The 22,586-nt window shown below is 34.1% G+C and overlaps 1 protein-coding gene across 1 annotated transcript; it reads right to left on the minus strand.

Annotated features, from left to right (window-relative positions):
- Positions 1–4,700: 4,700 nt before the first annotated feature.
- LOC146947018 (uncharacterized) lies at positions 4,701–7,779 on the minus strand. Its single transcript, XM_085744759.1, has 4 exons — positions 7,640–7,779; positions 5,850–6,416; positions 5,329–5,697; positions 4,701–5,115 (listed from the first exon to the last, which is right to left on the minus strand). The coding sequence occupies exons 1-4, from the start codon at positions 7,700–7,702 to the stop codon at positions 5,035–5,037; spliced, it is 1,080 nt and encodes a 359-aa protein (XP_085600885.1). The 5' UTR covers positions 7,703–7,779; the 3' UTR covers positions 4,701–5,034.
- Positions 7,780–22,586: the final 14,807 nt, after the last annotated feature.

Raw genomic sequence — 22,586 nt, forward strand, 5'->3', positions numbered from 1 at the left:
CATGTCTACGATGAACATGAGTGAGTAGACTTCTTCTTGTCTTGGGATTGTTGTATAAGTCTAATGAAATAATCCTAACCGAACCAAGCTTTAACCCTAATTTTATGTAACCGTAATTTCTAATTTAGATTCACCGTTTTAACATGAATTAACCATTATCAAACTGTAGAAGCGAAAGTGGATGGTTTGATAATTGTTAATCCATCATCCCAAATATCAATTCATAAGGCGAAAGCGGAGCTTTGATATTGGAACAAGTGAATCTGGACAATAATTGCAAAGGCAGCGAAATAGTCTTTGCAATTATTGAGACATGTGTAGTTTCAATCCTTATAAGCTTCTTCTAGTAATCAAGTCAGCGAAATAGGCTTGGTTACTAGGGGTAAACTCTCACCGGACTTTTATCGGAAAGGTGAGGGGCTAAAGGGAAACCAGTCTTTAGAAATTAAGGTGTAAACCATGAAATTAGAAGTTAAAGTCTTGTCTAGTGAAGGGTTTGTTATTATGATGAACCAATGATCCCAAGGCTCCTTTTTATTATTGTTATTTAATTTCAGCCAACTGAACCTCCTTTTTTAATCTCTTTTCTCCTCTAATCATTCTTTTAAAGTTAATTAGATTGAACAACTCCCTAGCGGAACGATACTCTCTTTTACTACTATTACTTCGATAGACCGTGCACTTGCGGTTTGGCCTATCATCACTTCAAATTAAGTTCTCAGACTTATAATAAAAGTAAATGTACTACAAATACATACGAGAAACTCTTATTTGGTCACACCTCATATTTAGGCACACATCCATAAAGCTAAAAAATTTATAAAAAAAAATTGATTAAAGTAATATTGATTGATGTGACTATTTTATTTATCTTTTCATTTTTTTAATTTATGTGTGTGTGTCTAAATGTTTGTGCCTACACAAGACTTTCTCAATACATACATGTAGAAAAAATAGTTTTTGGTTAAGTAAAAAATTATGAAATTATATAAATTTTGTCGTTTAAATTATTTACGCTAAAAACTTTGTACCCCCTGACCCAGTGTCCTGGATCCGCCACTGATTTGAAGGCAAATTAGAATTCAATTAGAGGAATTTTTTTTTTGAAAGAAGGACAATTAGAGGAGTTGTCATTGGTTTGTGGAACATTTTGTATTGTTTTCATTCGAGTCGTTGTAATTCACTTTTATCCTAAATCATGCAACTCCAAAGGTGTTTTGTAGTGAGAAATCATGTAAATCAACAAATCAAGACATCCCGTGAAGGATCGAGTATATGAATATTGAAGACAACGGTTCTTAGAAGGTATTTGAAGACAATACAAAGTGAAGAAAATTCATTTCAAGTTCCAAGGCATTGCGAGATAGAAGAACAGGCGAAAAAGGGTCGAAAACTGCTGAATTTGCGCAGGAGAGGCTGCCACATGCGCTCCTGCGCATAAAGCCATGCGCCCCTACACATGGGGCAGTACCTATGCGCCCCTGCGCACCAGACCATGCACCCCACACATGGACACAAATAGGAAAAACCCTATTTTCACTCTCTTAATCCCTAAGTAATCATGCACTATAAATAGAGACCCTTGAACACTATTTTATTTATTCGAAAAGCTAGCGGTTCAAGGCAAGGGTCAAGCATCAGGAGCTTCAAGGCAGAGAATCTTTATTCTATTGTTCTCTCTAGGGTATGTTTTTCAATTGTTTTGTAATGATGTCGGTTTCCATGAGCAACTACACTTCTTCGAGTAGGGTTCCATGATGAACCCCTTCTTATTTGTTAGATTCCATTAATAATTTTTTTATTCAGTTTATAATCTAAAGTTTTATTTAATTCGTATATGACCGCTTTTATCAAAATCCTAGATGGATCAATATTTGGATTGACAACCCTCACTTCCATTCTAACAAGACAGTAGTGAATTGCTTAGTTTCTAATATTATCGAATCTAAGTATGAATTTAGGGTTATAACTCATCTTTAGGGACCCTCAAAATTTGAACGAGCGAATTGCGGGGATCAAAATAAACGTCCACAAATTCATCATGGACTAAGTATGAATTGCCAAATGCTTTCGTAATTTAATTTCCAACAAAGACAAAGGGGGGATTCATGGATTCCATAATCTCCGTTAAGCATCTAAATCAACCAAACCTAATCTCGCATTGGGCAGGACAATTAAATTTAAAACCCTGCAACCACTTTAAATCTTTTCTCTTTTATTTGCTTTTCAAAATAGATTCTGCTAATTACAAAGTTGAACGACAATCCCTTTGCAAACGATAATTTACTACTTTATTACTTGGTACAATTTGGTGCACTTGTCAATTTCACTAAAATCACCATCAGTTACCTTACTCTATTTCAGATAAAACAAACACATTGTTATTTACGTAATTCCTAAACATGTTATATTCTATGTTTTTTTACTGATTAGTATATGTTGATGCAGGCATGTATATATCATTTTTCCAAAGAGTTGGGGCCAAACATTTTGTAGACGGGTACAAGGAGGATCGACACCCAAATACTATGGCGTTTAACCAGATGGAAGGTATCACGGCCACATACCATTACCAAGATCATCTGCATTAGATTATAGTTACTAAGTGTGTCTTTTACACGTACCTCGATCACCGTTAGACATGCTCATTTGAGAACTTTTCTGGTATGGGCCGACACCCAACCATACATAATTTCCAAAGACCTTCTCACGGAAGGAGCCATTGGGTCCATGGCATAACGCATACGAGATCTAAGGTGAACAATCAATTGAGCCATGACACAAATCCAACACGAACAAGGTACACACATTTGTTCCTTAAAGGACTATGATTGTCTTTCATGAACATATGTCTAGGTAAAGGTGCAATGACTAAATCCTTAAACCTGCATTATAAATACCATCTCACAGACATGGGTCAGGTACATCAATTTCACCCATATACACCTATCTTTCCATGACACTTACTAACTTGAGCGTTGGAGCACATCCAAGTACACCACCTCTATTTGCAGAAGGCCACATGAGATAGATAAGAAGGATGTTGCTGACATAACTGTCCCTCTCAAAGGCCATTCAGTTACAACTCCATTGGGGATCGAACCTTGAAACAAATATTTCCATTTCTTTTCAAAGAGATCCCATCTTTAACACACAGCTCCGTTCAACCGTTGTTTGCAGTAAACCTCTATGGTAGAATGATTTGAGGAATGACACCACCGCTTCCTCCTCTCCCCCTTCAAATTAGTTGTGGCCAGAATGTCCAAGCTACCTCCACCAGACTTTTGCCCAATGATCACACTTTTGCCAACACTTTGTCCAATTCCTACAAATCTTAACCACCAAGTAATGAAGATTGTAAACTGAGAGAGCAGACAAGACTGAATTTATCATAACCACGCGACCACCGATGGACAACTGTTTAACGTGAGTTAACTCAAGTTGGTGTTCAGAACATGATTTAACTCACGTTGAATGTGAGTTAACTCACATAGGTTATACCAAATGTGAGTTAACTTACGTTGGAGGTGTTTTTGTCAGTTCACGTGGGAGTGAGCAATTTTGCATAGGAGAAGAGCAATTTTCATATGATCCGATAGTTCCTTGTCTGAACACCATTACGTGCTTGCAGGCCAAGTTCTGAACGAAGCTTGGGAGACGATAAATCTATCCAGTCGACTCATCATCGATCCCCCTCGTCTAGACCAGGTGAATCTTCTACCATGTAATAGTAAGTCTAACAATTCTGACCCAACAATAAAATCATCAAAAGCTTCCATTTCCTCCCTTCGAATGTTTTCACTGGATCCTCTTCTCTCAAAATCATCCCTGATTGCATTAAAATCGCAACACACATAATCTTTCTTCATTCTTTTCTGCAATTTTCTGCAGTAAGTCTGAACATAAAGCCCGTTGTCTTCTTCCATCACAAGGAGCATACACATTCACTACATTGACTAATTTTTTGTCTCCCCACTCTCCTTCCAACCATAAAACATGATCCGAAATAGATTTTCTTTGCCAATAACATTCCATTCCTTTTTAGTGTTCTTAATTGTTTTTATTTCCAACAAAACTAACAATGAAAAACCATCTTTATGAGAATCATGGGTACGTACAAAAGGATCATAGCGCTTAATGTTAAAAACTTCCAGTATTTCAATAATTCGTACTTTTTTTTTCCGCAGTAATATTCATACTTTATTTTAATAAGTACGTTCCACAATTTCATTTGCATAGACAAGTACATACGTTAAATGATAATGTCAAGTAGGCTTCGTAAAAAAAAAAAAAAGAAGAATGAAAAAAGGCTATTAATAGATGGATCAATCATTTGGATCAGAAACCTTGATATTTCCCTCTACCAAGCAATATGTTGGGCACCAATAATTGCACACTAATGTTGTCTATACATCGTTCCTTCAAAAAAAAAAAAAAGTTGTCTATACATCGTCCTCGCAATAAAGATGTTCACCCACATGGGGTACAAATGATTTCCTAAACTACCTTAGTAGTTGTCTCAGAATTAATTAATACTTAAAGAGATTTTATGCTGTAATAAAATTGATTAAAATTTTATTGTCACTATTTTTTTGATCAAGCTAAGAAAAGCAATATAAAACTCAGAAGATGCCTGAACCGCATACAAACAAACAATCCAAACAAACAATCACTACTAGTATTTGGAATTTTATTGTCACTTCTGATTGAGAGGATCACTTTTAATATTTAACACTTCTCAATTATTGAATACAAATGAATATGCGAGAAACATTCTTTTTTTTTTCCATTTCATTTTTTAAAATAATAAACTAAAAATAATCATCCTAAACATAATTTATCCATGCATCGCACGGGTAGATACACTAATTACCAAAAAAGAAAAACGATAAAAATAAGATTATTGTTATTTGTCCAATATACATAGTATTATCTTAATTAAGAATTTAAAAAGAAACAGTGGTTTGCATCTTCTTATAGGAACAAAGATATCATTTATCGAAAATGAGGTACACAGCAACCATGTTCATGTTATTATGATGACATAAACTTCAATGCTTCCTTGCGTATGTTCTTCACAAGTTCCTTTATGCTCAAGTTATAGCCTTCACCCAACTATAAAATAATTAAGATTAATATTAAATACAATGGTAAATAATAAAAACACCAAAATTCAAAGACAACAAAATGAATATATCAAGCAAATATATTGCAAAAAACCTGGAATAAAATACTTTAATTTTGATGATACCAAAAGTTAAAAAGTGGTGAAAAAAGTTTTTTGTTGCAATTTAAAGATAGGTAGGGTTGTAGAGAGACATTCACTACCTGAGCAATGATAGTAATATCAAGGATGGAATCTCCAAAGGGTAAAACACTACTATTGACAACACATAGTTGAAATCTTTGAATCTCGACCATAATTTTAACTAGAAGTCCCTTGTGATCCTTACATTGGATCCGAATCAACATATATTTCCCTAACACGTTTGCTTGCACTTGAAATATTGAACCAGCAACACTTTCATTGCGCTCATCAAATGATGAGGAATCATCATCACTGCAGAGGTCTGGTTTGGTCAGAACCACATGTGACTCTGTTTTTATTCTCTTGTTTTGTTCTTCTAAAACTTCCAAACGCTTTTTAAGCTCTTTCATGTATTTGATAGTGTCCACTAGTACAGAAAACTTGTCCATCTAACATAATTTTACACAAACCATCAGTGAGCAGTGTAATATGAAGAAAAAAAATAGGAAAAAAAAATAAGTTCATTTAATTATTAATTTTAAAGATCAATTAAAAGAGCTAGTTAATAGCTATGAGGGTAAATAAAAATTACTTATTGTACCTTTTTAAGGTTGGGAACAAGAGCTGCAAGAGCAATGAAGCTTTGGGTGAGTTTCTCTCTTCGCTTTCTCTCTGCCATGATATGATCCTCACCATTATTAGCACGAGACCTTTTGCTTTTTGAGGTTTTTGTTGAATGATTCTTATTTTCCAATTCAGTTGGAGACACTGAAACTGTTTCATTTTGTTTTGAGTTTAAGGTGGGGTCAAATCCAGAAAATTGTTGGGAACTAGTGGTAGGTGAATTTGGGGGGCTGTCAAAAGATGGGATTTGAACTTGGAAAGATGAAGAAAGTTTTTGTGTAAAGGTTTCATTGATTTTGTCACTATGATCAATAGTTTTCATCTCCATAATTGTCTTATCAATATCGAAGTCAAAACAATCCAACTTTGTTTCATCACTAAATGCGTTGCTGAGAGTTGTGCAAGTGGACCCCGAAGTTAAACGTTGTTGTTTATTTTGTTCTTGGAAGACATTAGCTATGTCATGTGAAAGAAAATCTTCCACACCAGTATCAAGGAAATTCAGGTTGCATTCCTCAACAAATAAATTGTGTTCGTCCATTTCCTGGGAAAAAAGGAACTGTTAAGTATATATTAAAGAATTAATTTATAATCAACCATTTATTTGTGATTAACTACGACAATTAAGAGCAAGTTTGTCTCTCATGTGCAAATTTGCACATGTTAATAAATTCAAGGTTGTTATTAAATTATATCTCTCAAAATTTATATACTCTCACTAGTGTTTTTTTATAGGAAATATTCACTTCTTAGATTCATTAATAACTGATATATTTAGTCTATATTAAAGATCAGATACATCAGTTATTTAAGAGATATTGCCAGGGTCACTTTTTTATACATTCCTCTAACACACTTCAATAATAATCAGCAACATCACATAATCAATTTTTTTTTGCCGCGATCGATCTGTCTCATCTCAAAGCTCTGGTGTCCATCAATGGCTTGGTCAATAGTGATCTATACTGTTTTAGAGATAGGGATTCCATTTCTTATGACATATTAAATTTATTTCCATCTTTAATTTTCGCTAGGTTCCATTTTTTGTTGTTGTATTTATTCAATTTAAAAAGGGCATTCTCTTTTGCATAAGTTTTTTCCGTTCATATACAGAAGCATAACATCATCTACAATGACATTCTCTTTTGTTTTGTAATTGAAAAACATGTAAAAACATTCTTTTGGTGATTGTTTACAAAAGATATTTAACTTAATTTGTCCATGACAATATTTGGGGAAAAAACAACTTAGATCTAAAAGTCTTTTTTATTTTTTATCATAAAATAAATAGTTAGACTTTTTTAAAATGGATCCGGTAATAGGTCAACAAATTAAAAAGATTGATGACATGTTAGTGTTATACTTGGAGTGTCTTAGAGAGTATGACCTTCACATTTTTTATTATTTAATAAACCGAAAAATGAATTGTTTACCGTAAAAAGTACAGAAGAAAACATTCACATATTAGATTCTATTAAAATTATATCTTTAAATCAATATTTGAATCATTACCTGTCGATATTCTTAATAATTGTAGAAATATTGTACATGAGAACCTAAATATGAGATGGTCAACTTAGGGATATTATGTATTAGGAGAGGCATTTGTATGTGAGGTCATTAATTATAGTTTCTCTTTAAATTTTGTTATAAACGTACTACAAAATGGTTTATTATTAAATGAATGATGACACTCAACTTGAAATATTTTGCAGGAAATTTCAAGTGTTAAGGAATTAATTTATATATAATCAACCATTTTCTTACCAAATCAGATAACCAGCTGCTGCTTGATGATACGTTCATAGCTGTGTTGTTGATTTCCTCCATAGTCTCAACAGTAACACTTATATACTGAATTTAAAACAAGGAAGAGCAATGCTACTATGAGCTGAGTTCTGAGTTCCAAATGTTGGATTTTTTATAGGACTAGATTTTAAGCACGTGTAGTAAATCAGGTATGTATCATTTATTGGCAACATGCTACTCTTAATGTATTTATTTTGAGAAGTGATAGCAACACTCTCTTTTGAACACTCTCTAGCACTCACTCTTTTATTGGATGAAATCAATGTATGTCCCACCACATTATGTGGGTTCCATTTTCAAAGTGTAGGTCCTATATTGATTTCACCCAATAAAAGAGTAAATGCTAGAGAGACTGCTCAAAATAAAGAGTTGCTAGCATTCCTCGTTTATTTTTGAAAGGTGTGTGCTCTATCATTTACTTGCAAGTGGCAACATGCTATTTTCAGTGAACACTAATGTGCCATGTCATTTAGTAGTTGAATGTGAGAAAAACATGGGGTTGAATTTTATTGATTTTTTTCCGAAACTTTTTAAGGAAGATACTCCCTCCGTCCCTTAATGTAACCATCCATTTGATTTTATTTTTGTCCCTAAATGTAACCCCCTTTTCAAATTACTAGATGCATTTATTACTTTTTTCCTAAACATACCCCTAATTAATACTACTAACTTGTCTTGAAATATAAATAGTCAAATTTAATACACATACAAACAAAGGACAATTTGGTAATATTAATACACAAAACAGACACATTAATTATACTGACAACTTTTCTTAAGAAATGTGAAAAATGCAAAGGGGGGTTACATTAAGGGACGGAGGGAGTAGTATACATGTTGAAGGTAAAAGACAAAAGAGAAATGTATTATGGGAGCTTCTATGAAGAAGTCGGGTAAATGACTTCTTCGGTGAAGTCGTTTGAATGGGCTAATCAGATTTCAAGCCATGACACGTCAGATGTTGGGACAAATTATAATATGGATCACTTGCTTCATATGTTCCACCATGGACAAGTTTATTTCAAGATCTTAACGGTTAGATTTATTTGGTCTCTATGTTATTGTGGTACATCCTCTACACATGATTTCTCTTATAATTCCAATTCTCTCTCCTCTTTATCACTCGTTCATCTCTCTCATATTTCTTTCTCTTTCTTTATTTATACATATTCTCTCCTTTCCATATTTTTATCAAATTACTATGTCACTCTTCAACATCTTCATCATACATTCATCATCTTCATCATATCTTCATCTTCTTCATATATAAAAAATCCAAAAAAAGAAAAAGAAAGAAATTACATAATTAAAAAAAGGCAAAATTACTCCAATGGTCATTTATCTTATTTAATTGTAATAGATTGGTCTTTTATCTTTATTTTTTCTCATATTGGTCCTTTATCTTTATAATCTTGCACAAGTTGGTCTTTTTTCATTTTCTATTAAAATCTGATGATGTGGCAAACCACATAGGATAATTTTTTTATTTGTTTTATATTGAAAATCATAAAACTCTAAAATCACATGATTATTCATCTTCTTCGTCTGATCTTCATGATCTCCTTCCTTAAACAAAAAAATAAATCCACCAAAATCCACCTCAAAATTTCATGAATTTATGTGTATTGTTTATTTCATCTTCTTCTAAACTCTAAAATTAAAATCCCAATTTTTTTTAACCTCCTTTTGATACGTTTTCCATCTTTCTATTTCTATGGCATTAAAATCCCAATTCACAAATTTCTAAAAAAATGGCAGCCCGCATATAACTTGATTGCTATTTTTGTTTACAATCGAACCCAACCGACTAATGAAATCAAATATAATCAATCGGAATGTTGAATATGACCTTATTGGAATAAGAACGAAGCAGAAACTGGAATTTTTCAAATCAGAATATTCGATGTAAGTCGATCTGATGAACTATCCTATCAGAAACTTAGTCAACATGGAAGGACATTTCTCCGACGAATGAAACGGACCCAACCGACTAACGGTATCAGATATAATCAATCAGACCGTTGAACATGTCCTTATTGGAATAAGAACGAAGCACGTAAATATTATTTTAGTATGTTGTTTGATTAATAAAGCTAATTTAAATATATTAGGTGGACCAATATTGTAGATGATCCATCGCAGATCATATTAATTTTTTTAATTTCAACCCTTTGATATTTTTTTTTGAAAAGTGACGACTAAATTATGGAGGTCTATTGTATCTAACGGTGCATCATCAACATGCATTTTTATTAACATTTCTTCATCATTTTCTTCATACATTCATCAAACACACAAGAAAATAAAAAAACAAAAAACCCATAAACGGAAATGCTTGTTTATTTAAGAAGAAACGGAAATGCTAGTTTTTTTAAGGGCGTTTTAATGGTAGTTATTACTTATTAGTACGTTTTTAATGTTCAACATTTTCCCAGAAATAAGATGAACATGTTCATCATCTTCATCTTCTTCCATTAAATCTTCATCTTCTTCATTTGATCTTCATCATCTTCCTTGAATTAAAAAAATTTGCAGCTTGAATGAATTGATACGGCCCAGTTATATAATCAACATAACGAAAAAAGTGGCACGGCAGCAGGAAATCAAATTCAATGGGATACGTAAGTGCAGTAATAAGGAAATAAGGGAATTGAAACATTAAGTGCAGAAACCAATTCAATGGGATACGTAGCAACAATAAAAATTAATAGGGATTGGAATTCAATTGACACAGCAATGGAGACTAACAATAATTGGAATTAAATAATCATAAAACCAAAGTTCTCAAGGTTCTAAACGATGCAATAGCTAGCGTGAATGAAATAGAAAAAAATAATTGAAATTAGAAACGTGAATGAGCAATGGCATCGTGAATGAGCAATATCAATGGCAGCGTAAATGCAAAAATAAAGAGACAATTGAAACTTTGAATTTAATTGAAAGTAGTTTGCAGAACCTCAACTATCAATTTATTGAAGTTGTTGTTCCTAATTTTTTATTTGAAAGGAAGTTGTTCCTAATTTAATTATTTAGAAGTTGAGTTTTGATTTTTGTGTTTAGAAGAAGATTTGAGGTGAACATAACAAAAATTCATGATATTTGGACATATATTTGCGTAGAAATTTTTTTATTCAAGGAAATGATGAAGATCCGAATGAAGAAGATGAAGATTTAAAGGAAGAAGATGAAGATGATGAACATGTTCATCTTATTTATGGATTTTTTTATTTTAAATAAAAATATATTTTATCAAAAAAATTATGTATTTTTTTAAAAAAAAATAGAAAAATGATTTATATGTGCTTTTATGAGAGATAAAGGACTTAAATGGGAAAAAAATAGATAAAGGACCAAAGTGTTACAAATAAATAAGATAAAGAACTCATAATGTAATTTTGCCTTATTTTTAATAATGAAATATTTTTTATAAAAAGGATTATCCAATGTGGCTTTTATAAAAAGGTTTATTTAAATATTTTTTAAAATAGAAGGAAGAAAAAGTCAAAAAGGAGAAAGGGAATAAATATAGTGTGAAAGACAACACAATAATACTAGTGAGGTGCTTAATCTGATGGTTCAAAAAAGCTAGTCTACGGTGGAACATATTGAGCAGGTACACAATACATACCATGCAACAATCAGCACACGTGACATGTGGCGCATTATTATTGGATGTAGGATAACTTCACCGAAGAAGTCAATTGAATAACTTCACCATAGAATTTTCCATGTATTATATGGTAAAAGACAAATGTATTAATGTAAAATGACGTATAATTAATTGGGGTTTTCTAACCTATGCAATGATAAGGAGTGATTAATGCACCACTTTATGATTGTCTCTAAATCTTATTAATTATTGGTTTTTCTTGAAAATTGGTTTTTTTTCTTCTTTTCTCCTCTCTTAACTATTGCAGTTCTTGTACATGCCACCAAATACAGAGAGTCAAAAGTTACGTTCTACAAACACACAAAAACTAAACATTTTATTCTTTTCTCACATCACTTTCTCCTTCAAATTTGAAAAAGTTTATCAAGGATTTTGGAAGTGAAAAAGGACCACACATTTGTACTCATATAATTTTTCTTTTTCACGACACATATGTTGATTGACAAGGTTCTAGTTCATAGTATTATTCACTTAAGTTTTTTTTTGTTCACAACATGATAGTCTACTATGTTCATGACAGACGAAAGAAATATAAAAGATGGTTTCATGTTGTTACAATTAATTGTCTTTCACCATAGTATATGTTTTCTCAGTGCAGTTTGCTTTTCTGGGGTTCAGTAAGTTTTAGGGGTCTTGAAAGCAGGGGCGGATCTGGACTCTCAATACCAGTGGGGAACAGTTTTTTCCTTCAAATAATTAAATAATACTAAATTTAATAAGAAGTTATATTAAAATTAGCAATCAAAATTACAAAGAAAATAATCTACTTTTCATTTGTTGAAAATGAACTAAAATTATATCATTATTAATTGTTTTGAGAACATATTCTATATAGGTTACAAGAGATGAATCAAATGGTCTATCGGGACACTGCATACAGACGAGTGAGCGTGTTGCACTCTTTTTTTGGAAGCAACTCGCACTTGCGTAGAAATTATAAATAAATAAAAAAACATATTTTCGTATTGATATGAATAAAAATATAGACATATGTACAAATTGTACAAAAATTTATTTCTATATTAAATGAGTAAAAATATAGACATGTGTATAAATTAAAAAAAAAAAATTGGTCCCCGTATTAATATATAAGTTAGAATATAGACACATGTATAAATTAAAAAAAAAAAGTCATCTTATTAATATATGAGTAAAAATATAGGCACCTGTATAAATTACAAAAAAAAAAAAAAAACTATGTCCTCGTATTAATATATGAGTAAAAATTATACAGTGAACCGATAAAAAAAATATAAAAAATAAAATATAGACCCAAAATGGTGTGGCTTGGGCCATCTTGCTTTATTAGAATCCAATAGAGTTCGGATAGAAGTTCCTTCTGAAACAAGGGAACAATACATGTCAGATGATCCATTCCTAATCAATAGTAATATTTTGTTTAAAAAGAAAAGAAAAAAACTGGTGTGGAACTTGCCACAGTGTGCCCTGTTGAGATCCACCTATGCTTGAAAGGATTTTTTTTTTGCAGGTACATTGGTTAGTGCAGTTTGAGGGATCTGAATTTTTTATGTTGTTAAAAAATAAATCTCTTGAAGATCATATTGGTAGCTTTTTTTTTTTTGGTTACATGAGATAAGAAAGAAAAAAAAAAACAAAAGAAAAAGAAGCAAAGAAAAACTACGTCCTAATAAAGGACACTCCCATAGCATCAGCTAGTAAGGCTGATGATAGGCATGGTAATTGTTGATGTACCATCACAAGAGTCTCTGATTGATTAGCACCTATTTTTGCAAGTATATCCGCGCAAGAGTTTCCTTCTCGAAAAATATGATGAATGGAAATATCCCACTGCTTATCCAAATACGTCTGAATGAGCTTCAAGAGGTTCGCATAGTGATGAAGCCTCGACACTTCCTTTGACACTAAATGCACTACATGAAGAGAGTCAAAAAAACAAACCAGTTTCTTATAACCAGCCTCCCAACAAAGCTTAATCCCAATCATAAGGGCATGAATATATTGGTAGCTATTCTATGTGATAAACGAAAACCCCAACAAATAAATTCAACCCAATAAAAAAAAATGTACAAAAGAATAAACACAGAAAGAAAAATTGACAGCATAAGAAAGTGAAGTGAAATTTTCTAATGAGAGAGAGTAAGAAGAGGGAGAAGGAAACAGAAGGGAGGATGCAGGAGAGAGAGAAAAAAAACAGTTTTTAAGAAAAGGATAATTAATTGACTAATTAATAAGATTTGGAGAAATCCATAAAATGGTGCGCATTAATCACTCCTTATCCTGTGCAATCTTGCACAGGTTAGAAAAACCCTAATTGATTTGAGACAAATCTGTTTCGCTAAAATGAAATATAATTTGGAAGAAATGATGTTTTTTTTAGGGGTGTGCTATATCATTTAAGGTCTTGCCGCTAAAAGTGCCTTGAAGATATTGTTTAAGAAATCCACAAAAATATTTTTTTTCTCTTTAAAAATAAAAGTCAAACACATGTAAAAGTCATGGTCACAGAATTTTCTATTTAAAAGTTACTACTTTTAAATGCTTCGACAATGTGACACTAGTTAATATTTTCTTATCATTTACGAGCAAGTTGCAAGTGTGCGATATCAATATACTACTATCTCATTAAATAAGGAAAAGAGCATGTGTGCTATATCAATTGTGTGATATTACACAATTGATTGGTAAACACCCCTTGTTCTTTTTTTTTTTGGTTACAAACACCCCTTGTTCACATATACCCAACCCATCAACAACCTTTCATATTCAACACAGTAAATAAAAAATCAAATTTTATTTATATTATAAAAACTATTTTATTGGACTAAATCACCATCCTTCATTAACATACTTTGGCTTAAGAAGGCTGGTTAACACCCCTTGTGATTTTTTATTTATTTATTGTCTTTTTAAGTAATGAATACAAATACAAACGTTTAAGTACTCAAGTAACAAACTTGTAATCCACAAAGATAAACACTCATATACAAACAATTTTTTTTTATATGCATAGATATGAGGATGGACATTATAATACTTCGTCCAAAGGATGCCATTGTCATCCCAATTGATTATGATAGAAAATTTGAGGGACACGCTCATGATAAAATATGGCAAGATCTTGTATGTGTCTCTAATTCATATGGTACCCATTGCAGTTGCCATCACTACTTATGGTGTTTGGGGACCGTACCCAGCAACAACAGTAGAGGAATTGAATGACTTACGATTGGAATTTAATTCAGTTGACAGACAGACCGTTGGCTGTCTGAAGTAAATACACCGGAGAAGTCTCATTCTACCATGTTTAAAGGAGCAATGATCGAGGACACATTTCTTCTATTTTTCAACTATACCATCCTTTATTAATTCATTTTCTCTGTCTCAAAATAAATGACATTGTTTAACTATCTTTACCCTTTTTCAATATCAAAATGTTATAATTTTTGCTAATACATACTCCCTCTGGCCACATTTATGAACAACTTTTGTCCTTTCAGATTCATTAAATAATTGATGTATCTGAATTATAATATTGTCTTGATACATAAGTTATTTAATAAATCTGAAAAAGAAAAAGTTGCTTATAAATGTGATCGGAGAGAGTAATTAAATATATCAAATGTTAAAGATGTGCGTTGGCATGTGTGTAACAGTCAACGATTTCACTTATTTTGGATTAAAGCCAGAGATCTGAATAAAGCCAGTCCAAAAGACAACTTCCCATTGCCTCATATTGATGTGCTTGTTGACAGTACTGCTCAATCCAAAGTGTTCTCTTTTATGGATGGTTTCTCTGGCTATAACCAGATACGGATGTCTCCTGAAGATAGGGAAAAGACATCCTTCATCACTCCGTGGGGAACATTCTGCTATAAAGTGATGCCGTTCGGCTTGATAAATGCTGGTGCAACCTATCAAAGAGGTATGACCACCCTGTTTCATGATATGATTCACAAAGAGATTGAAGTATATGTTGATGATATGATTGTGAAGTCAAGTGATGAAGAGCAGCATGTTGTGTATTTGAAAAGGATGTTTGAAAGACTGAGAAAGTACAAGCTGCGGTTGAATCCTAACAAATGTACATTTGGTGTAAGATCTGGAAAGTTGCTAGGTTTCATCGTCAGCCAAAGAGGCATTGAAGTTGATCCTGATAAAGTCCGAGCCATCAGAGAGATGCCGGCCCCTCAAACTGAAAAGCAAGTCAGAGGTTTCCTCGGACGTCTGAATTATATTTCAAGGTTCATATCTCATATGACTACTACCTGTGGACCAATTTTCAAATTGCTCAGAAAGAATCAGCCTGTTGTATGGAATGATGAATGTCAGGAAGCTTTTGATAGCATTAAAGAATACCTGTTAGAGCCACTTATCCTTGTCCCGCCAGTGGAAGGAAGGTCTTTGATTATGTATCTATTAGTGTTAGATGATTCAGTGGGTTGTGTTCTCGGTCAACAAGACGAGACCGGAAAGAAAGAACATGCTATCTACTATCTGAGCAAGAAGTTCACCGACTGTGAGACTCAGTATACAATGCTTGAAAAGACTTGTTGTGCTTTAGCTTGGGCTGCCAAACGCCTGCGTCATTATATGGTGAATCATACAACTTGGTTGATATCCCAAATGGATCCAATCAAGTACATCTTTGAAAAGTCTGCTGTTACTGGAAAGATTGCACGTTGGCAAATGTTGTTATCTGAATATGATATTGTGTACAAAGCTCGGAAAGCAATCAAAGGAAGCATCCTTGCTGAGCAGCTTGCTTGTCAACCTCTTGATGATTACCAGCCAATTAAGTTTGATTTCCCTGATGAAGAAATTATGTATTTGAAAGCAAAAGACTGTGAAGAACCACTGATTAATGAAGGGCCAGATCCCAATAGCAAATGGGGATTGGTGTTTGATGGCGCTGTTAATGCTTATGGTAAAGGAATTGGGGCCATCATTGTAACTCCACAGGGGCACCACATTCCTTTCACTGCTCGAATAACTTTTGAATGCACGAACAATATAGCTGAATATGAAGCATGCATCTTGGGCATTGAAGAAGCCATTGATCTGAGAATTAAGCACCTTGACATCTATGGAGATTCTGCACTTGTTATTAATCAGATAAAGGGTGAATGGGAGACTCATCATGAGAAGCTGATCCCTTACCGTGACTATGCAAGACGTCTGTTGACATACTTTACAAAGGTTGAGCTGCACCACATCCCTCGGGATGAAAACCAAATGGCTGACGCTCTTGCTACTTTGTCTTCTATGTTTCGTGTCAATCACTGGAATGATGTGCACATAATCAAAGTGCAGCGTCTTGATAGACCCGCTCATGTGTTTACTATTGAAAATATGTCAGATCAGGCTGATAAAGATGTGAATGATAGAAAGCCTTGGTATTACAACATCAAACAATTCTTGCAGAATCATGAATATCCACCTGGTGCTTCCAACAGGGATAAAAAGACTTTGAGAAGATGGGCTAGTAGATTCCTTCTGGACGGAGAAATCCTATACAAGAGGAACTATGACATGGTTTTGTTGAGATGTGTTGATAAGCAAGAAGCTGAGAAATTGATGCATGATGTACATGAAGGTACCTTTGGGACCCATGCTTCGGGTCACACCATGTCAAGGAAACTGCTAAGAGCCGGCTATTACTGGATAACTATGGAGCGTGATTGCCACAAACATGCTAAGAGATGTCACAAATGTCAAATCTATGCTGACAAGATTCATGTGCCTCCACACGCTCTCAATGTTATATCTTCCCCATGGCCTTTCTCTATGTGGGGCATTGACATGATCGGAAGAATTGAACCAAAGGCTTCCAATGGACATCGTTTCATTCTAGTGGCAATTGACTACTTCACCAAGTGGGTTGAGGCTGCTTCCTATGCAAATGTGACCAAGCAAGTGGTAGTCAAGTTTATCAAGAATAACATCATGTCGATATGGTTTTCCCAACAAGATCATCACTGACAATGGTTCCAATCTGAACAATAGCATGATGCAAGCTTTATGTGAAGAATTCAAAATTGAACATCACAACTCTTCTCCTTATAGACCTCAGATGAATGGTGCAGTTGAGGCCGCTAACAAGAACATCAAGAAGATTGTTCAGAAGATGGTCACTACTTACAAAGACTGACATGAGATGCTACCTTTTGCCTTGCATGGTTACCGTACTACGGTGCGCAGTTCAACTGGGGCAACCCCTTTCTCTTTGGTATATGGCATGGAAGCAGTTCTCCCTCTGGAAGTGGAGATTCCATCTCTTCGAGTGATCATGGAAGCAAAATTAACTGAGGCTGAATGGTGTCAAAGTCGGTACGATCAGTTGAATCTGATTGAAGAGAAACGTATGGATGCTATGGCTCATGGACAGTTGTATCAAGTGCGAATGAAGAATGCTTTTGACAAGAAAGTCCGACCTCGAGAATTCAAGGAAGGCGAACCTGTATTGAAAAGAAGGATAAGCCAGCAACCCGACCCAAGGGGCAAGTGGACACCTAACTACGAAGGTCCTTATGTTGTCAAGAAGGCTTTCTCTGGTGGTGCCTTAATCCTTACACACATGGATGGTGTTGAACTCCCAAATCCTGTTAATGCCGATATAGTCAAGAAATACTTTGTCTAGAAAGAAAAGAACAGCGTGGTAGGTCGAAAACCCGAAAGGGCGGCCTAGGCAAAAATGCGCTTCTCGGTGGATCGAAAACCCGAAAGGGCGGTCCAGGCAAAAGTTAGGGACGAAAAAAATGAATATGAAAAAGCTCGCTGAGATTGTACGCAACTCAGGCAAGAATGAGCGCCTCGATGAGCCGAAAACCCGAAAGGGCGGTTCATGCAAAAATGAGGTTGACAATAAAAGACAAGTAACTATATCTGGCAAATCACCATCACCCCTTGGGGCATCTGCAACTGTCAACGATCGTCTTCATCAGAGGCTTCTGTACTTGTGAATTCAAAATTTCTATGAAATATAGCGGTCATCGTGTTCAATGTATCACCAACCAATAAAATTACCATTTTCCAAGCTTTGTAAATCCATGAAGTCATGCCTTTGGCTGACTCTCACTCTTCTACATCAATTTGAGCCTGTGCTGTTGTTTGAAACTCTATTTTTTCTTTCCATTTTCAATGCTATATACAAAACATTTTCTTTCTATTTGATAATGTCAATGTCTGAAACAAACATCTTTTGAAAACTAAAATTTTTTTTTTCTGTCTATTTTGAAAGCAAACTTGAGCAATAGGGTATATTTCAATGAAACATGCATGAATAAATGAGTGTCAATGTCTATTTCAATACATGTTACAAGCAGGTTACTCCCCAGGATGATCTGTGGTCAATGGCAAGAATGAAAAAACAGAATAAAAATGAAAAATTGAAAAAAATGCAAATGAAAAGCTCGCTAAGTTGAAAACCCGAAAGGGCGGCTTAGGCAAAAATGAGCACCCCGCTGATTGACGACCTATGAAGGCAATTCAGGCAAAAATGGGGCAATGAAAAGAATATTATTCCCCGATGAATCGAAAACCCGAAAGGGCGGTTCAGGCAAAAATGGGATAGAAAAATGAAAAAATGAAAATGAAATAAAAGCATTGACCACAGATGCAAGTATCCAATGTTTACCCAGCACTGACACGCCTAGCAACGGCGACCTGTATCCAAGAATCTTCCAAGGGTCCCTCCTTTACAAGTTTTATTGCCCTCAGCCATGGTTTTGATACGTCTCTCAACGACGGTCTCTCCAAAGAGGTTTTCCCCTGTGAATATGTTGCAGCACGAGCTACTACGTGCCCAATATTCCAATGTTTTGTCTATCTCTACGAAACTTCCTTGTCAAATTACAAACCAATCATGCATTTCAAGCATTCATACATGCATAATCATGCATTTTATGTGCTCATACATTCAATAATCTTGTTATACCATACATACATGTTGCATTTCCAATCTTCACTGTCAAATTCAATCCAATTCCAAATTTCAATCCAATCTCAATTTCGATTCAATCCAAACTTCAACTGTCAAACTCAATTTCAATCTCCAATTTCAATCCAATCACAATTTCAATTTCAACTGTCAAATTCAATTCAATTTCAACTGCCAAATTCAATTCAATTTCAACTTTCAATCCAATTTCAACTGTCAAATTCAATTCAATTTCAACTGTCAAATTCAATTCAATTTCAACCTTCAATCCAATTTCAATGTCAATTTAACTCAATTCAATTCCAATCTCATTGTCAATTTCAAACTGTCAATTCAATGTCTATGTCTATGTCTCTGATTATTCTCATCTTTCAATGCCTCTTTCAATGTCAACTTTCAATTCAATTCGAATCAATGTCAATTCACTCTCAATTTGTTTTTGGGCCAACAAAAATGGTCATATCTATCTTTAAATCAAGTCAATATCGACTTATTCTCAATTTGTATCTTTCTGGATCAAACTTCCAATTTGTATCTTGTTATTGGTCAAGTGGCAAGTTCGATCCAAAGAACAGCTTGTACCTGCTTATATGTCTATGTTATCGGTCAAACGGCAAGTTCGATCCAAAGAACAGTTTGTACCCTTGCTTACGTTTTGTTATCGGTCAAACGGCAAGTTCGATCCAAAGAACAGTTTGCACCTACCTAAATGTTGTGATATTGATCAAGTGGCAAGTTCGATCCAAAGAACAGCTTGTATCTGCCTATATGGCTATGGTTTCAATCAAGTGGCAAGCTCGATCCAAAGAACAGCTTGTATCTACCCTTTGTCTATATCTCCGATCAAGTGGCAAGCTCGATCCAAAGAACACCTTGTATCTGCCTATATGGCTATGTTTTCAATCAAGTGACAGGTTCGATCCAAAGAACAGCTTGTACATATCTTTTGTTTGTATTTCCTTGGTCAAGTGGCAGGTTCGATCCAAAGAACAGCTTGTACCCATCTCTTGTTTGTATCTCTCGGTCAAGTGGCAGGTTCGATCCAAAGAACAGCTTGTACCTCTCCTTTGTCCCCTGATTTGTCTACCCTGTCAATGTCTACCTAAATCCCAAGTGATATGACATGCTCTGTTAGACTCCAGTTGTTTGTCTTGCATTCATAATCAAAATGTTGCATGACATTCATGTTTTTGAAAATCTGAGAGCGTATTTTTACGTCCAAAAACAGTGCAAATGTTAATATTTAAGTATCTTCGTCCCGTCAAATCAAAGACTTCGTCTCTTGACTCTCTGGACAAAGAAACTTAAATAGGGGCAGCTGTTATATCCTAATTTTGGACCTAAAAATACTAGCTCAATTCTCCTTTTCTTGCATTTTAAGTCATTTGATATGTCTCTGATTAATTACATCTTTCTCTGCATTTTATTTCAATGTTGTTTGCAAAATTCATGTAAAGGGCATTTTAGTCATTTCCTACGTTAAAATTTCTTTCAATCCTTGAAAAATTGTTTGAGTCTTTTCAACTAGTTTGAATAAGTCCTTATCTCAATTCTATGTCAAAATCCATTTCAAAAATTGCATTTGAAGTCATTTTAAGTCAGTTTAGCCCCTAGGGGCGTTTTAGTCTTTTCATGTGTTAAAGTCCTGTTAAATTTCTAAAAATTGTCTCTGAGTCTTTTAATTTGCTTGTATAAATTCTTGCTTTAGTTCTCTGTTAAAAAATCATTTTAAAATTGCATTTGAGTCGTTTCGAGTCATTTTAGTCCCTAGGGGCATTTTGGTCATTTCACATAAAATCTCTGATTCATTTTAATCTGCTTTGTTGCTTTTAATCGTCTCGCTTTATGTTAATTTTCAATTTACTTTTTCAGTTCAATTTTAGTTTAATTTTCATTTTGGTCCTCGTACTTTTGTTATTTGCATTTTAATCCTTTTTTAAGTTTGTTAGAGTCAAAGTCAAGGTTTGTTAAATTCAAGTACACATGGCATTGTTTCATTGGTCCAAGCATTCCCACATCACCTATAAATAGATGAGTCATGGTCAAGGTCAATGATCTAATCATTTTTTTTCACTAATTATTTTCAATCATTTTTCACAAAATACACAAAAATAACAAAAATCAATTTCTCTTTTTCCTCCTTCTTCTCTAAACCGTAAACACCTCTTTCCACCACCATAACCAACTTTTTTCCACCACTTCCTCCACCACAACAAACTTTTTCCACAACCTCTAACCACCATAACAAACCTCCACCACCACAACTTCATCTTCAACATCTCTCCAACAACCATAAACCACCACAAAACCACCACTACATTCATCACCAATTCACAAGATTCATCAATCTCAAACCAAAATTAAAATTCCAATAAGTGTGGCTTATACAAATTCATCCTCACCATCATCTATGCAAAATCGACTTTGTTTTCCTTCATCTCATCAATTCTCTTTTCTGTTCTTCGATTCAAACATTCAAATCTCTCAACATCACTATTGCTCGAAATCCAAACGCAATCAATAACAACATTGAGGCTGAAACCGAGTTGAATTGGATTAGAAGAAAGAAGCGAGAAGAAAGCAAGGTCCAGATCAAAAGAACCGAGGCCAGAATCATCGACGAAGAAGAAGGCATCATAGAGGTAATCACTTTCGTTCTTGTTCTTATTTCTTGAAAAAATTCGAATCTAAAAAATTCCGATCTAGAGCTTTGTTGACTGGTTATGCGAAATTTGAGCATAAATTCGAATAGAGGATGGAAATTCGGTTTCAAAGATGTGAGCAATTTTTAGATCGGAGGAGTTTCGAGTTCGCCGGAAACCGCATTTCTCGCCGGAGAAGATGAAGTTTCCGGCGAACTGTACTTCCAGTGAGAAAGAGAGGACGTTTCATGAAAGAAGAGGGAGAAAGCTTTTGTGTTGTGGTTGTGTTTCACGTGAAAGCTTCTTTTAATTGCCACTTGTTATGTTGTTTTATCATATGCGTGCCTGTCCATGTTAAGCTACTATGTGTGTGCTTCTTGTGATTTCTGATCTTGATCATGTGGCTATGATGAATCTTGCCTGAGCCCAAACTGTTTTGCTAAGCCCATGCTGTTTCTGTTTGACTGTTTGCTATGTAAACCCCCCCTTTTCTATGCGTTTGTGATGAATCTTGCTGTTTACACCCCCTGCCATGCCTAAGAGCTCTTGGAAAATTCCACAAAATTTCTAATGATTTTCTTGTGTCTTTTGATGAATCTTGATGCTGTTTACATGTTGAATATTGATTAGAGGTATGAGAAATATTTTGTGTTCTTGTTAATTCAATATTTTGAT

The sequence above is a fragment of the Medicago sativa genome, chromosome 2 (genome assembly GCF_051527215.1).
Source record: "Medicago sativa cultivar Bolivia chromosome 2, Bolivia_mono, whole genome shotgun sequence".
Classification (NCBI taxonomy): domain Eukaryota; kingdom Viridiplantae; phylum Streptophyta; class Magnoliopsida; order Fabales; family Fabaceae; genus Medicago; species Medicago sativa.